At 37.9% G+C, this 18,371-nt stretch overlaps 1 protein-coding gene across 2 annotated transcripts in view; it reads right to left on the bottom strand.

Annotated features, from left to right (window-relative positions):
* magi3b (membrane associated guanylate kinase, WW and PDZ domain containing 3b) overlaps window positions 1-18,371 on the bottom strand; it is a 169,279-nt gene that overhangs the window by 48,154 nt on the left and 102,754 nt on the right. For both annotated transcript variants that reach the window (XM_087800331.1, XM_087800332.1), the window contains exons 2-3: window positions 14,333-14,449; window positions 834-953 (exon numbers count right to left, since the gene is read on the bottom strand). In XM_087800331.1, the coding sequence (XP_087656457.1) occupies window positions 834-953; window positions 14,333-14,449 (237 nt within the window). The remainder of the gene's footprint in view (window positions 1-833; window positions 954-14,332; window positions 14,450-18,371) is intronic.

Genomic DNA, 18,371 nt, shown 5'->3' with positions numbered 1-18,371 from the left:
GCGTCATTGTGTAGTATAGTGTAGCACGTTAGCCTTTAAGCTTCTGCTACAAACAAGCTTAAAATATAGACTTGTTTAATGTTTTTCTAAACAATATCTCATGTTCAATACAAGATTAATTTACATTACAGACGAGGGGTATGGAGGTATTTTGATTGATTTAATGTGTCTTTTAGGACAAGAAGGAGGAAGACAAGTAGGCGTCGTTTGTGCCCGTCATATGGATATTCATTAATGTTTGTAACTCCTAAAAAAAATGTTTACAGCAGCATGGTCTTTTCTCCAATAGATAACTTATCACATCTGAAGAAACAAACTATGTAGAAATCTCTGAACTTCGCCAACAAGTCTTGGCACATTAACCAAAGCCCAGATTTCATGGAGATGTTTAAGAAAAGGACATAAATATAATACAATTTACAAATAACGTTTACTTACTTACTTAAAATGAGATAGAATCAAACTCACTGAGCTGAAAGGACTCAGACCTAACTCTCTGTCTGCTTCAACATTACATTAGATCCACGACACTGCCTTGACAAGCTACCAATCTGACTCTCCACTGACATAAGACCCACCACCAGCAGCAACAAACAACAGCAACCACACTTTTGCTCACACTCTTTAGTCTCCTAAAAGTACTGTTTGAACCTGGAACATTCCCTTATTTTTCCACAAAATGCGAAAGTTGAAGAATAATTATGAGAAAAATGCACATGAATCCATTAATAATAACCCTTACATCCTTGCCCGTAACACTTCCTGTCGCCTGCTCTGAACTACCCATTTCTCACATTGTCGCTGAGATAAAGGTAAGAGTGCGTGTTGCTCACCGTCATACGTTCCGCTCTCCAGCAGCAGCCCACTTTCTTCTAGGATTCTGAAGTCTCCAATACTGATGAAGTTGTAATCCACGCCGGGAACCTCGCCGTCTCGTGGAAGCCGTGTGGTGCCTGAGGAGGGAAGGCGAAGGTTACAGATGTCCTGGTGCCTCTTTAGTAGAACATCAGTATGTTTCAATTCCCCCTCTCATCATACAACCATGGGAAGTCTCGCAACGTTGACTCTTGCTGATTCCTGACAGTTGTCTTCACTTGTTAAAACCTGCCTGCACTCTCCTCTTCGCCTCCTTTGAACATTACTCTCAATGATTCAAAAACGTATTCTTGGTTGTTCAACAAAGAAAGATCGCTCTTGCCGCTCCTGTCTTTTGATTTTTTCAAACTGCCATTCATGATTGTGCCGCAAAACTCATCCCTTCACACGCCATATCGTTCCAAGGTCATGTAGCGAACAGGCCAGTCTTGGAAGCGAAACCCCAGGCCACCAATCAGCCGCAGTGGCAGAGCGTAAACAGTCACTTACATTCCAAATACAGCGATTTACAACCCAAAATGAGTCTGACTTGAATGTCATACAGAATCATAGAACAGAACCAGCCCGGGGAGGAAACAGGCGAGCAATGAAGTGAACACAGAACACAAAAATATGCTACACACCTAAAAAAAAAGCTCTCTGGATATCTTATGGTTTTTAAATCGAGTCCACGCGTTAAAATACTCTGTGAGAATAATGTTTCAACAATATGAACAGATGCCTTCAGGTGATTCCAGAGTTGTTTCACGATGATGATCGAATCCACGAGTTCTGAGCTTCAAGAGCTTCAAGAGCTTTTATTTAAAATTACCTGGCGAGAAATGATCTTTCAGTCAAGTGGCTCACAGTACACAAAGATAGACAGGGATGGATGTTGTTTATGTTTTATTCAAGACCACTGCCGGTGATTTAAAAAGGTACATGAGAAGCGCTAAAACAATGAAAACCCAACGAAATCTGTCTAAAATGTTGTGAGTAAATATGTAGGGATACACCAAACCGATCCAGGTATCGGGTAGATCCAGCAACGATCCATCCAAAATGCAAGAAAAAAAAGTTCAAAGCAAAAGTCTTATATATATGTGTGTGTGTGTGTGGGTGCTTGTGTTTGTGTGTGTTTGTTCCCTTACAAAATGTTCACTTTGTTTATAGTATGTTGTTTTTTGTCGACATACTATATTGTTTTTGTTTTGGACAAATCAAAATACAGAATGCTTTATCAAAAGCCAATAAAGTTGTAGTTTGCTATATGTTAAATCTTTTTTTAGGTGAGCCAAGAAACCATTCAAACAGTACATCATTGCACTCTCAGAACGACATAAAAGTGACGCAAAAAATATTTAACAACAAATATACGGAAAAATATCTACTCAAAACAAATACCCAAAGTATTCCCATCATGACTTTCGTGTCAAGATGTCTGCACCATCAACAAGTGGAATGACATAAGGAGACAATGTTGTTGGTTGCCAAATTATTTTGAAAATTGTGTATCATTTTAATGTAGTGACTAGAGCTCAGTTGTCTTTGTCTTCATCTTCATCCAAATAGACAGTTAAAAACATCTGCATACATCAATACTGCTCGTCTGTAACGTCCCTCTTGTATTGAAACCTCAATGTGAGAAATTGTTCCAAAAACACTTAAAAAGAGCTATATTTTAGTTTTTTTTTTAGCATAAACTGCGATGCAAAAATTATACACAGACAGGAAGTATTCTTGGTAAATATCGCGAGTGCTTCCAGTGAAGACAGTTGGGTGAAAGCAATGTTTTTGGACGAAGATGAAGACGAAGATAACGGAGCTTCAGTCGCTACATTAAAATGAAATTCTTTTTGGTTTATAACTCTAAAAATAACAGATTATTTTGAAAAGAAGTTGAGTTGAACAGCCCTGTCCTGCGAAGACCAGTTTGGACCGACTAATCCTGCGACACACTTACAAATCCAAGGGCTGGCACCCTGCTGTGATTCCTGTCACGGACTTTACCAGTTTGGTGACACAAAAGCTAATTAGCCTTGAGTGCAAAAGCAGCACAACCTCACTTGTTTATTCATGGAGTCTGGTTTACATAATCCTCATGCTAATGCAATCGTTTGGTGTCCATTTTTGCCTTCGGGGGTTTTAGCCAAACCTTGCATCAGCTTGGTAATAGAGCGTGGCTGCAGTGTCGGAGCAAAAGATTGCTCTCCTGCTTGTCATTTGCATTTAGCGTGCCCTCCGAGGGGCTGTGTAACCTCAGCAGCAAGGTTATGCAGCCAACACTTTCATGTTCCCTATCTTCCTCGCACATCAAATCCCCCCCGCAATGATTCTGGCTTTTTTTTTTTTTTTTGGCAGAAGCCAGAGTCACTGATGATCCAATCAGAACTGCCTCTCAGAGCTGCCCCCCCCCCCCTCCCATCCGACTCTACTGCAAATAACTAAACCTATGACCTACTCAAAGATGTTTGTTACTATAGCAACAGTTAATATGTTAGGGGAAATTCAACTCGTACAAGAAACTTCATTAAAATGTTTTAGTCGCAAACAAGCGAGTCAGAAGCAGGTCGAGTCCCATAAGACTTGTCACCATTTATTTTCTACTTTTATTATGAAGAATAGGTTTCTGTCTAGCAAAACCCGAGTGTAAAACAGGATAAGATATTTAGAGTTTAAAATATATTTTCAAACATCTTGTTTAAAGGGCAATCCAGGTGTTTTGTCTTAAATAGATCCTTGACCTCTAGCCCGAACAATTTTCGACTGGACGTAACCCCTGCTGGTCACTTTAGCGGGTGATGGATGGATGGATGGATGGATGGATGGATGGATGGATGGACGGATGGACGGAGGGACGGAGGGACTGACGGACGGACGGACGGATGGATGGATGGATGGATGGACGGAAGGACGGACGGACTGACTGACTGATGGATGGAATAGAATCATCTTTTCGCTCCACTCCTGCCCCGAAAATTAGAATTAAAAAGCCTAATTGTACAAGGATTGAATGAATCCCTGAGTCTATTAGTGTTGCATCATAGGAGGAGCATTCGTGCTCCATCTGCTTTTCTGTTCGCTGATGACAATGTTCAGAGGATGACATGATGGTGGTCATCATCCATGATGGACGGCTGTAAAATAGTAGGACGGACCAAAAATGTTACTTAAAACAGCCATTTTGTGAATCAAATATTAAACTTTATTATAATATGAAGAGATTTAACTTCAAAACACTCCAAAAGCACTAATCACTTCCCTTTGTGTTGCTGTTTTAGATTCACTGTTAATATTAAAGTTTAATATTTCAAAGTCAAACATTATTTTTTATCTGCTGAAAATGTATAAAATGTTGGGTATCAATGAGTTTATTGGATTTCTTGATGAGTGTGTAGGATTAAGAACATTATACAATCAAAGCTGAAACAGTAGTTAAAGTAGAGGACGAGGAGCAGAAAAATATGGACAGCGGGTCTCGCCTGTTCAAGCTCAGAGTTCTCTTTCTTGGGGGTTTTGGGGAAGAGCTCCTTCAAACCCGAGACAAATGCAGTCTGGGACTCGGCAGAACTCCGCAGACAGAAAGTAAGAGGAAAGAAAGCTCGGTGTCACATGCAGGCCCTCGACTCCCTGCTGAGATCAGAGATGAGTTGAAAGAGTTTGATCTCACACACTCACACACACATACACACACATGCACACACACATGTCAAGGACTGTCCGTGACCTTCCAGTACATTCTCAAGAATCTTTTTTCCTTTTTTTTTGTTTTTATCAAGTCAGAAATTGAGACCAGAGAAAGCTTTAACAAATACCATATTAAAAAAAACTACAGTTACAGTTTGATGGTTTGAATAGTAGAAAAATAAAAATGGTGAAAATGTATTTAATAAAAAATTGAATTTTTAATGAAAATGCTAGGTGAGTAGCATTTTGAAATGAAATAAATTAATATTTTTTTAAAATGTTTTTAAATGTATAATGACATTTAAAAAATGTAATGCAACTCTCATGCTGTAGCTATAGAATATTTTAGTTTTCAAGTATTCTTCTGAAAATGGAATGGATTATTACAGTAATCAGATTGTTGTATACATTCTTAGATAACTAAATAAAAATACAAATAAACAAATGATCAGTAGCTTTCAAAGGTTTGTAAGAATAAATAGTTTTGCAAAAATGTTGTTTTCAACTTTACTACTTATTACTTTCTAGTCAAAGCATTTATTTTAAGTGTTCCACAAATAAAGTCCTACCTTACCTTTAATGAGCCAAATTAAAGATCAACAAATGTGAAAAACCACTCTCCTGACTCACTCACATGTTTCAAAAAGTTCTTCCCCGTCTGAAATCTGGGCGAACTAGAGGTTACGAGAGCATTGTGGTAATAATGGCTTCACTCCTCCTCGAGCCAGCTATAATCACGCTCGCTTTGTTTATAAAACAAGTCCTTTGGAAGTGGAGAATTCCAGGATTGATGACACGTGGTGACAAACCTTGATCTCTGGCCAATCACAGCAGAGTGGGTGTGGTTATGGTAAACAACATTTAATCTATTCCAATAGTGGAATTAACGTTTTAAAAACCTTCAGCAAATCATGGTTTTGTAGACCAAAACACTGAAATCCTGCGAACGTGAATTTCACCCCGAATTCCGAGATCAACCCCAGTTCCCCTCGTCGCCCGAAGTCATCTTTCCTCACCAGCAACACAAACCTGAGGGAGAGTGTCCCATTCAATATTTACGACCTGCCACTTCTGACTGACTCGCTGTGATGTTCGGGAATCGACGTTCTCCTTCAACCCCGGCTGTACAAAAGCAGATCCCAGCAGTGTTTGAGATCTGACACCTCGGAAAGTCCAAAGTCTGTTTATCCTGGCTACGCGGAAACAAAGAAGTCAAAGATGCAAAGATTGTGACTCGAGCGTGACCTGAAAACTAGAAAGTTGTTGCTTCACCCTGTTGAGTTTTGGTCTAGTTACTTGTTTTCATGCTGTGGACTGATCTATTTCAAACTTCCAGCTAACTACTGAAGTGTTCACACATCGTAGTTGTGAAGGAAAAATAACATTAGAACCACTTTTTCCATTAGAATAGAATAGAATAGAAAATCTTTATTCATCCCCAGAGGGGAAACACACTTTTACAACAGCACAGTTGAAAAAAATAAAGTGCAAGGAAAAAAGAAATAATAAAAGAGATAATACAAAATAAAATAAAAACGATCTTAAAAATATACAAATTATTTACAAAATTAGAAATGTAACACTATTAACAAAATACAATAGAATAAAATAAAATAAAAATAAGAACAAAAAATAAAAAATAAAATAAAACACACGAGAAGAAAAACACACTACGGAGAGTTAAATATCCTGACACCAGTTGGGATGAAGGACCTTCTATAACGCTCCGTCCTACACTGGGGGTGCCTGAGCCTGCCACTGAAGGAGCTGGCCAGCTCCTCCACGGTCAGGTGCAGTGGGTGGAGAGTGTTGTCCCAAATGGAGGATAGTCTGGAGAGTGTCCTCCTCTCTCCCACCTCCTCCACCGAGTCCAGCGAGCGGCCCAGGACAGAGCCGGCCCTCGTGACCAGCCTGTTCAGTCTCTTCCTGTCCCGGTCCGTGCTGCCTGCTCCCCAGCAGACCACAGCGTAGTGTATAGCAGAGGCTACCACAGAGTCATAAAAGGTCCTTAAAAGTGGTCTGCACACTCCGAAGGACCTCAGTCTCCCCAGGAGGTGGAGGCGACTTCGGCCCTTCTTATACACGGCGTTGATGTGTGTGGACCAGTTCAGTTTATTGTTGAGGTGAACACCCAGGTATTTGAAGCTGTATCTATAGATGTCGTTCTTTGACTCAAGAAAACGCTTATTGCACTTTCATAGATTTTCCAGAAACATTTAAGCCACTTTTTACTGTTGTTTAAAAAAGGACAATAAAGGGAGATTGATGGATAAGAACAAACATTTTAAAGACAAATTTCTCTTTTCTAATTTTGTTCTCTGTGGAAATGAAAAGAACACAGAGTTTCTGCTCAATGTAAATTCAATTTTTAAGGGATTATTGTTATTTTGTTGATCATGGACGAGTACTAGCACGTCTCAGACTGTGGAGATTAAGCAATATGTGAAATATTTTTGTCCAAATGTTCAACATAAAATAGTTGCTGCCAGCAGGTGTTGGCGATAGTGTACCTACATCTGGCTACAACCATGGTTAAATATTAGTAGAAGAAGAAGCTGTCGCATCATTTTCCGGTTAGTGCGTAGCAGCAGTGTTCACAGCAACAGTTTCCCCCACTTGTATATCCAAATGATCGCGAGAATCAATCAAGGCTTTGTTTCCTAATAATGGGCCTGATGAAAGCGGGTTTTAAAATAAGTCTGTTCCCATGGCAACAACGCAATAACTAATAAGAGCAATAAAAAAAGAAGCAGGCTACTGAGACAGTGATAAAGTGGCCAAGTTTTCGAGAGGCTCCAATATTCTAGTCTCAGCCCGAAATGAACTTGAGGGCGAATAAAATCATATAGATCCACTCTGATGATCCTCGAGAGACTGGAAATTATAAAGTAGGAATTCAGATTTCCTGTTTGAATACAAGCATGATAGACAAAGTCCAAGAAGTTCTCTTGCTTTACGAACAGCTATCAAATGAATTGATCAAATTAAGACGTCAAACTCGTGAGGTGTTGAAGGAAGATCTTTAGTTTGGATAAAAAATAATGATAAATAATTTATCCATCCATGCCATCACACTCTATATACACCCCACAATAAGGTAGAAGCTATTAATAAAACCATGAAACAAGGTTTATAATATTGTGTGACGTAAAAGTACAGTTATCCAGCAGAAACTCTCCGAAAAACAAGAAACCAACTCAACATTAACTTCAGATAACTGGCACTTGGTATATAACTAAACACAACTAAACTGTGAACCAATATGTTTGTTTTTTGTGATGCATGGAGTCCTCATAGAGAAGATGGTTCTGGAATATTCTCAGAGGTTTTCCATTCGCAATCGTCCACCAGGATCAATGACAGTCAAACTTAATGCGAAGTTGCTTTTTTTTAATGAACCATATCACGTTCAAATAGGTCGATTTCTTTCATCAAACCACAAAGGATGACAACAGGAAGTAGCTGAAAGAACTTGGTTACGTCTAAATAATCTCTATCGTCATTTTTTTAATGAGCTACTTTGACTTGGTTTGAGGTATTTTCAGGTATTTTCTAGCTTGGTTTAGTTTAAAACTTTTGACACTCCGCTGCATAATCACTGAAACATTCATTGTAACTAGTTATACTAAATTTTAGTGGGAAAAATGTGATTATCCTAAGTAATATTGAGCATGGATTTGAACTTCAAAAGGCCTGATCTCAACCTTGGGGAACTCTAACAGCACCCGAGGTTCTAATCAGGTTCTGAACTTTCCTTTGGATCACTCCATGAAAAGGGTGTATTGAACCATGAAACAGTGTTTTAAAAAAGGTTTTTATCTAATTTTTTTCCCCAATTAAAATCTCCAGTTCCTCCGGACATGAGCCTGAATTAAAATGTAAATAATAAAGTGTCTCAGATGTTGTGTTGTAAAAGAAAAAGGGGGAAAAAATAGGTCAATTACTTACAGAGCACAAAAGTATATTCAATTAAATTTCTTAACTAAATTAAATAAGCTCTGTATATCAATAGTTTATGTGCCGAAATTAAAGTTCGACTCAACTTTGCCTTTGATGATAACACTGAAATAAAAAAGTGGGAAGGGCAAGATTCAGAGAAAACAAGTCAGACACTTTTTGGAAAAAAAAAAAAAAAGATTAATTGTCATGAGGATGTAGATTGTAGAAGCTTTTTAATAACACAACAGAAATTGTCTTCAGTAATTCGTGCTTGACACAGCAGGAGAATCGGAAAGAAATACTTGAATTTGTGCTTTCAGAAAACACTTGAACTCAACAACAATGACAGGATAAGTAGCAATTAATCCACACTTTCCTTCAGCAGACAAATTTCACGATCATTTTGGGACTTTTTCTAAAACCTTGCGTTATTTTTCGAAACTTTAAAAGAGCTGGTTATTGCATAAATATCTCCAACTTACATAAGAGCTTCTTTTTTAACTTTAATTGTCGGCAGTTTTCAGGTCAGCCATGCTAGAGAAGCACGGTTATACAAAACTGCCGTCATCAGTATTTTCCTCCAAGGACAGTGTCACCTGTAATCCTAAAACACCCCTGCTCACCTGGTGGTCACTTTGCTTGATCACAGAGTGGATCCTCTGCTGCAGATCTTGCACATTTGTAGCGTTGGCGGAGGTTTTATGGCCCCTAACAGCGATTCATCATCCGTGGCCGGTGGAGCCGCCGCACACGTCGCTCCCTCTCTCTAATCCGCTGCTTGAATTACTGTCTTAATGAGCAGGAGAGCAGAACTCGCTCAGCGTTGGCACTTCAATCACTCACTGGCTCTTTCTTCAACCCTCTACTTACACTTTCTCTCTCTTTTCTCACAGCAGTTTTACCTCTTCTTATTTCTTGTCCTGTTAAAGCGTAGTCATATGACACAGGGTTTCCCAAAAGAAATGACATCTATTCATTTATTTGAATCTCATCTTTACCTCAGTTTCAAGAAAACGGTCATGTTTTAAACAATCGTACACTGCAAGACACACAATCGACCATTTTTCTTCTATACACACTCTAAGCTCCACTTTTATCATCTTACAATGTATTAGAAAAAAGTGCTTATTTTAGGAATATGTTCACAGCATCAGAAAAGATGTTCTGTGAAGTGTACGATAACTTAGTCAAATAATAATGTGAAAAATGTTTGGAAAGTCCCCTTTATAGGTGAACTACTTGAACAACAGATTTCATCGTCTTCATTCATTCATATCTGAAACTATTTAACATTTATTGTCAGACAGGAATTGTGCTGTTGTGGAATACACAAAATAAAATAAAATAAGTGACTCTTACATTAAAGTAGAATAGAATACTTAAATAACTTCATGTTCATGAACCAGAAATTCAAATTTGAACCCTAAAGAACCAGGTTTACATCGGGCAGAATTTCTGTCCATTCAGTCCACACTAGCAGTGATTCGTTCATTTCATTTTTCAGTGTGTGTGTGGGAGGGCAAGTTTGCAAATAAATGTTTTTGTCAACCTTGTCATAAAACTCTTTTAAATGATTATAGGAGGAATCCATGTTTACAACATGCTGCTGTATCCTCACCGTGCTGCTCTTGTTTTGATGATTTCAAATCTCCATTTTTGGTACAATTAAGGGTTTTTCTTGCTGGACTGGTTCCTTAAACTTGTAGTATATGTCCCATAAGAAACCATGTTGCTGTTACACTGCTGCGTCTGTTGGGTGGTTTCACTTTAAGAGTCAGTAGCAATTAGCTGAGAGCCACAGATCCCTATAGCGCTTTGTCCTGTAGGGCAATTTTATGGTGGCCATCACCTTTAGTTTTTTTTTTTTCTCTGAAATATTTTCTGGCTAATTGGTCTGTGACAGCTCCCGAGGGCCGTATAGTAAGATCAGCTACAGAGGAAAAAATAAAGACGTTTCAGAAGATACACCAAATGTTTTGCTTACCGGAAGCTGTTGATGGTGCGTCGTGTATAAAAACATATCAGGCTCCTGTGCTTCTCATTACTGACTCGTCTGCCTTCCAGCACTGACTTTGGTTCCTCAAAAATGTCCCCAGTAGCCCAATTACTTGAGCCACAGTAATGCACCTGCCAAGCTCGTCCCCTAGCTATCATGCAGAATGTCACAGGGAAAGATGGCATGAACCTCAGTGCAGGACTCAGCCAGAGTCTATAATGAGGCCTCAGTGATGTTGGAGTGCTCACTTGACTAAAGTCCTGGATCCTTTAAAAACACAACTTTACATCAAATGTGATGAAAAATTGGTACACAAAATGCCCTTATTAGTGCTGCCCCTATTGTTATAAATGTGTAATTGAATCAGTGTCCAAGTCCCCCAGGCCATGCCACGGTCTGCCTGTACATTTGTCCACGAAATGAGTTTCCCGTTTAATCCTCCAAGAAGCTTCAAAAGATACTGTCAGTATTCAGCTATTATGGAAACTAATGCAACTGCCGCTTCCAAACCACTGCCGTAAAGCAGTTGTGTTGGGTTCAGCTCAGCTCAATTAAAATAAAAGCTAGAAAGTTTAACTGTACAAGTCCTGACTGAAAAATAGAAACCTAAAAACTGAGAAAAATATATATATATATATGACATTATGTCTTACAGTACTAAAAAAATATGCTGTACTTTTGGTATAAAAGTTTTTGAGGGTATTTAAGAGATATTTTAATGTATTTTTTTGTATTCCTCTTTTTAAATGTACACATAAAAGGGTAATGGAGGTCAATAAGGAGATTTGTAGTATTGTAGTATTTAAAACAATTTCCCAAAGGAGACCTCCTGAGGGATCAAAAGTTCTACCTAACCTAGTAGACAGTTGTGGCAAAAATTAGTAGTAAAAGATGGCTTATCAGGCATTTGTTTTTACAAAAAATAAACAAAGAGAGATGGCACTGAACACCAAAACCAAACAAAAAAATAGTTTGTTTGTTGCTGTAAGGGTCGCACAAGTCACCACCGAAATGAGACGCTATAACCTTAATATCATTGGGATAAGCAAAGTGAGATGGACAGATTCAGGGTCACTCAAAACAAGTGCTGGAAAATAGTCCTATTCTCTGGATAAAAAACGTGAAGGGGTTGCAACCACTCAAGAATGGAAACCCATAAACAATAGAGTAATGGAGATCAGAAGCCAATGACGAAATAACAACCTTTCAGTTATCCAAATAGGAAAGACTAGAACCAGATGGATCAATGGTAAATGGAGAAGCTCACTGAGAGACCACCGCCACGCAATAGTTGACTTTAAACTCAAGTTGAAAAGTAGTGGACCGACACCTAAAGGTTCTTCATGATATGATGTCTGAAGATTGAAGGATCCATCCATTAAGAAGAAATCCACAATCGTGAAAAGCTCTCTATAACAACAAATAACGATGAGGTTGACATTAACAAAAATTGAGGATATATTGTTAAAAACCTACAAAGATACCAGCAAGACAATTATTGGATATATAGGCAATAGGAACACAAGGAATGGATTTATAATAAACATGGAAGAAACACAATATCATCCAGGATCAGGTAAGTACTAAAAGTCCAGTACAAAAAAACAGGTGGAAAGGTGATTTTGGAGGGATTTGAAAGCCAACCTAGAGGAACTTGAAGCGTAGCCGCAGAATATTATAACCGACAAGTAACAGTCTTCAAATAACCAACCTTATGTAAGGACGAATATTTTCAAAAACTGAGCATCACAGAGATAAACAAGGACAACTACTTAACCTGGTAAAAGAGCGAGAAGATCACTGAACTGAACACTTCAAAGAGATCCTATAAAGAGTTCCCCCAAAACACTCATTAGTGATACATGAATCTTCAGAAGACCTAGACAACAGTACAAACCCACCAAGAAAAACGGAAATCATCCAAGCTATTCAATCTCTGGTGGTTGACAACCTAAATAAAGAACTCTTTAAACAACATCCCCATTCTACTGTATAACAACATCTGGACAGAGGGTAAAAATACCAACTGATTGGACAGAAGGAAAGATAGTTAAAGTCCCAAAGAAAGATGCACTTGCTGACATGGAATTACAGCAGCTGTTGACGAAACAGCAAGAAAGGAACAAGCGGTTTTTTAGGAAGGCAAATGGATGTGTCACTGAGCAGTGCAGTGAATGGCAACCACGGCTTCACATCACCTTGATTCTCTTTCAAAGACTTTTGACAGCATCCATCTCGATAATCGCTGGAAGATTATGTGATGTTATGGCATCTCCTCCCACATACTCAATACAATAATTCTATAACAGCTTTTCACACACAGTAGGAACAAAGAATACCAGCCTCCTGGTAGAATCGGGAGTACACCAAGGATGCAAGATAACAGCACCTTTAGATTGAGACATGAGTAGAACAAGACAAGTTAAGAGGGATTTGGTGGACCAATCTAACATGACTTTGTGGACAAGATAGCCCATTTATCACATATGTACACGCATCTGCAAGAAAAGACGGACAAACTTTAACGCTATAACCTTTAATACACCAACAAATGTAAAATTGAGGAGCAGATCTTGGAGAATACAGATCACTTTACTTGCCATGGAAGTGTCATCCATCATGATGGAGGGCCACTCAGGATATTAAAAACTGGATCAACAAAGCACATACAGCTTTCTTAGGCAAACCATGTCAAGCCAAGACAAAAATCAAGCCAATACAAAACAAAAACAAAACTCAGGATATACCAAAGCTGTGTTCTGTCGCCAGTACTGTACTTTGCATGAAGCTTAAAGACCACAGAAAGTGACGTACACAACTTATCCGCTTTACACACATCATGCCTGCAAAATTCCCACTTACATTCTTGCTCAACCTAATCTCAAACAATTTCTCAACATTATGCAACAAGATTACATGCACAACATAATCAATTTGCAAAGATCATTTCAAATGCTAAAGATTGTCTATAGTCATTATCGCGATAAAATAAAAGCAAGCTAGTGGTAGTTGTGCAGTAGAAGAAGCAATTTGTGAAAAGATTTAAGAATCTCAATGTAGTGTTTTGTTTTGCAAAATATGCTTTTGCAGTACAGCAGCTTCATCTTCATCTTCATAAAACATTGGAATACCTCCATATGTGCACATTGTCCTTTTAAATAAACTGAACTGAACTGAAATGCTCGTCTAAAACATCCCTCTTATACTGAAACCTCGACATAAGGAATTTTAGGTTTGTTTTTAGTGGAAGAGCCATTAGCTGAAATTGTGTAGCATGCACACTCACTCTGCATAATGTTTTAATTGTAGACACTTTGGAGCTTCTGCTAGAAACAATCTTAGAATATACTTATGTAAGGAACATTACACACGAGACAAAGATGAGGACGAAGACAACTAAGCTCCAGTCGGTTCATTGAAATATACATTTTTTGTCTATAACTCCATAAAGAGCAGATTACGCAGCAAATAATCCCAACAGAAGTTTAAATTTTGGGTGAAATATCACTTTAAGTGTCAAATCTAAACAGTGTACATACAGTGACATTAAACTATCAATACCTAGATTACACATCGTCTAATCTAATCATGTTTGAATGTAACTGTCATTTCTACTTCTTCTCTCGAACCTGCTGTTCATTGTGAATTCTACTCTGGGAGGTTCAGCAAAAATACCAGTCGGGTAAACTCAGTGCAGCGGAGCCTCAGAGTGGCTTATTTATGGACTTTGATCAGTGCGATGATACCACACTGGAGTAAATGACTGAAGAAGGGCACAGCGATGTCCTTGCATGGTCGCCATGGTGACACGTTAAAAGCACAGCGATGTGAGCAACAGGTGAGAGAGGTACTCACAGGGGATGGTGCGAAGGTAGAGGTTGTCCCGGATGATCTGCTGGAGCTTGTGGTCCAGCGAGCCCTTCTGGAACTGCAGACTGAGGTAGTGGCGGAGGTCGGTGTTCAATACTTTTCCTGCGACGACAACAACACAAACATGAAGGGAACTATAAAAACAAGATACTTTCTCCAAGCGTCTAGCTGGATATTGACCGGAGGGAGGCCGAGTTTTCTTCAAGAGCACAAAACAGCTTTCAAGTGTCGACTCGTCCTTCTATCATAGATTTTTCTCTGCAGTGTTGACTGAATGATTATTTGACTCTTTAATTTTAACTTTCTTCAAGAAACATCTGAAGACATTTTTATTCGTGCAGACTTTTCCTTGATTCTCTGAGTTCCCTGAGTTGTCATCCCCCCCAAAATCTCACTCTACTGGTTCTAGGAACAGAGGTTGCACATCTATCAAACTGAACTTGTATTTTTAAACATTATATAATGAATAATGGTGTTTAACTGGTTTCAAAAAAAGTGTGGCTGTCTTTTATTCCATCAGTGTGACTGCATTTGTCTGTGAGTAACTTGTGGTTTTCATCCTGATAGTACCAAATTATAAGATTTTTTAGCAGTTATACTGTAGATGTAGCGTTGTTATTATAGATGTGGTTAATAAAGTACATGCAGGCTTTTCCTTGATTTTCTGAGACCCCTGTGTTTGTCTCGGTGTTATCTTGATCTTTTAAGTATATTTTTTATTGAGTTTTGTTTTGATTGTTTGAGCGCTTTGTGACCCTGGTCTGGAAAAGGGCTATACAAATATAATTGACTTACTTACTTACTCACTTACTATCTGGAAGCGGAGTTACACTTCATCTATGACCTTGCTTTCCTTTGATAGTGGAGATAAAGAAATAAGAGTGAGCTTCAGCTCATGCAGGTGCATCGTTTATAGATGTTGTAATTTCCTAAAATTGTACCTAAGAACCAAACACCAAAATCAATACAGGAATTATATTCATAGGTGCATTTTTCAAAGTCAAATATTAGAAAGAATTGTGTTTTTACAAGAAATATAGTTTTCTTATGGCTAGATTTTTCATCCGACTCCCAAAAGTATTATAATTCAAAGATAAGAAGTTCAAGTAAAGTTTGAGGCAACAGTTTTCACTCTGAAATAAAATAATGCAGGAATATTCGGTGTCTGTTTAGAGCACAAGAAGGCAGTCTTAAAAATAAGAAGAAAAACAAATGGAAGAAGACATTAGAAAACATTCAAGGGTCATAATGTCATCCTGGTGTTATTTCTGTAAAGTAACAAGCAAATGAGAAATGTCTGAATACATCACAGCCTTTAAATAATACTTCTCTGATGTTTGAAAATTATTTTATCAAATATTGCTAAACAGATTTCGGGTTTATCAACTGAGCCCATAATATTCTTCCTATGCTAAAATAAATCGTATTACATCAAAATCTTACTTTGACATTATATCTTTTGGTCCTACACTTATGTTGTCTTCAGTGAAAGAAAACATGTCTTACTAAAGGAATACAACATGAAAATGAAGATTTAGTGAATATCTCAAGTGCTGGTAGACACTCGTCTGATACATGTTGAGGTCAGTTGGTTTCACTGCTCAAGCATTTAAGAGATAATTAAACTCATATCTTTGATTAAAAGTAAAGTCTCATTATCCATCGGTGACTGTTCATCCAAAAATCATCATATAACCTTCCAATTTAACCTTGGAATAAAGTTCCACAAATGAACAGAACTTCACTCTCCTCTCACGACGACTCTCTCTAAACCTCTTAAGTCTCACCACATAAGATGTTTGTGGGAGAAATCTTATTGCTTCTCGCTCTGAACTCGGATTTTTCGGGCAGTTCACATCAAAATACCCATCACATCCACGGGCGCTCCTGCTGTCTGATGCGGCTTAGTCATCCCGGTGGGCTGGCATTTTCAGAAGGAAGGTTGCACGAGATCTGATGAGAGCTGTCTCAGAGCTGGTCAGGCAGAAAGAGAAGACCTTCGGATGCTGAAATACTGTCCAAAAAACTCAGATTTAGCTTAACTCAGACAGAAAAGATATTTGTTCATAAATCTTTACTTTTAAATGTACTGTATGTATAATTTCGACTTAAAGATGAAGTAGAAAAAGATAAACCATTCCATTTATAACCCACACATATTAATTTATTCATGTTTGATTCTTGAAGTAGGTGTCACTAAAAAGGGAATATCTAATAAACAATGTTTAGTAAAGTTTCTATCCGCCAACTGCAGCTTTATCATGCTGGTTTCTCTTCCAACCCCACCTTTCACCTGTGGTTCACTCCGTTTGTTATTCTATTCTTAAATACCCTCTCTTCTCCCTTTCCGCTTGAGATTATCTTGCTGCCACCTTCCAGTTCGTCTGCATACTATTCCATCATCTGCTCACGTTTCTGACCTTTAATGGTGTTTTCTGGACCTTTTCAGTTGCTCCTTACCAAGGGTTGGCCGTTTATCTGCCTTGTTTTTCTTCCTTTTTATGTTTGCCTAATTAAATATATATATAAAAAAAAAAGGTATTTACCACATGAGTGGTCTTCTGGTACGTGTTAAGCTGCATTTTAAATTCCAACCCCGTTATTTCAGACTCTACCCCTGAAACTACTCATGTGAGCTGAGATAGTGCAGAGAGCAAAGGGCATACTATACTAGTGGCTTTTGAGTTTTACAATATTGTTAAAATATATATATATATATATATATATTTATATATTGGAGCATTTAGTTATTTGGTTTCATTCAGGGTGTGAATGGAAATTTAAGGAATATATCTTCTACCCTAACAAACCCTAGGAAACATTCTTTACCTTGGAAAAAGATCTTCTACCATAGGAAAAATGATTTCTACCTATTGAAAACATCTTATACCCTACATAAATATTTTCTACCCTAGAAAAAAATAATCATGTGGCTAAAAAAGAATATGTTTTAATTCATTTTGTTTAATAGGTTTTTTCCAAGGGATAACAGTGGGCCGAACAGAAAAAGAAAAAGGTACAGAAAAAAAAGGTTTATCGGGGAAAGGGACCAGAGAAGAACAATAACGAATGTTGTCACAAAAATGACAGAAAAGTTTGAAACTAACAGGGAAAACTTTATTGCTTTATTTTGCACCCAAAGTGGTTCCAGTTAAAGGCCACCAAGTCTGCTTTTAATGCTCTCTTTCTTTTATTTTGGCAGCTATATAAAGGTAAAGTGTACATGAGTTTCTGAATTATGTATTTAGGTAAAATCACAAAGAAAAAAGAAAGGTAACACGTTTAATAAATTAACAATTATTCATCTTGTTCATTAAAACAATACATTTTAACCAACACAAAATGTGCAAATAAAGCCGTAGCGACAACTTGTTTTTGTTTAAAATCTGATGGACATGTTGTTGGAAGAAAAACCCACGGTGTCATTCACCTCATGTTTTCAATTAAAAACATAAAAACAAAAGTGAGAAACACCAAACACAAATAAATAGAAGACATTGGAAATCTGCTTTTCAAAAAGAAGAAACAATGAATGAATTTCTCGACAAAAGGCGCAGTCTGAAACCTTCAGCGAGTTTGTGAAGAGCTCTTCTGAACAACCTCAACCTACTTTGGTTCACAAACACATTTCAGCTGTTTTGCATCATGCACCTCTGTGCTCAGAAGTATTTACCAAAGACTCGAGGTCACAACTGTAACACATTTGCCTTCCAGCTCGTCCAAAGATGCGTGATGAAATTCTGAATGTATGTGATGTAAAGCTAGTTTTCTGTTGCTGGAATGGGATTACGTTACATGACGTTGCAGTAAAATGCTATAGTTATTTTTCTTCGACTCTCCATTTCTTGGTAATCATCGGACTGGATGCTCATGATGGTATCGGGCATTGTATTGTATGATTTTATTTTGATCCTCACTTCTTCTGTGGAAGTCACCTGAACTGGATTTAGAATTTCAACTGATTTCCACCATCCAAAATGGTTAACAAATGCAAGACATGCCGTTTCCCAAAAAAATCTAAATA

The sequence above is a fragment of the Callionymus lyra genome, chromosome 10, assembly GCF_982586985.1.
Source record: "Callionymus lyra chromosome 10, fCalLyr1.hap1.1, whole genome shotgun sequence".
In the NCBI taxonomy this organism is placed as follows: Eukaryota; Metazoa; Chordata; class Actinopteri; order Syngnathiformes; family Callionymidae; genus Callionymus; species Callionymus lyra.
The sequence above is the reverse complement of the archived record's forward strand: the minus strand, read 5'-3'. Positions and strand labels throughout refer to the sequence as shown.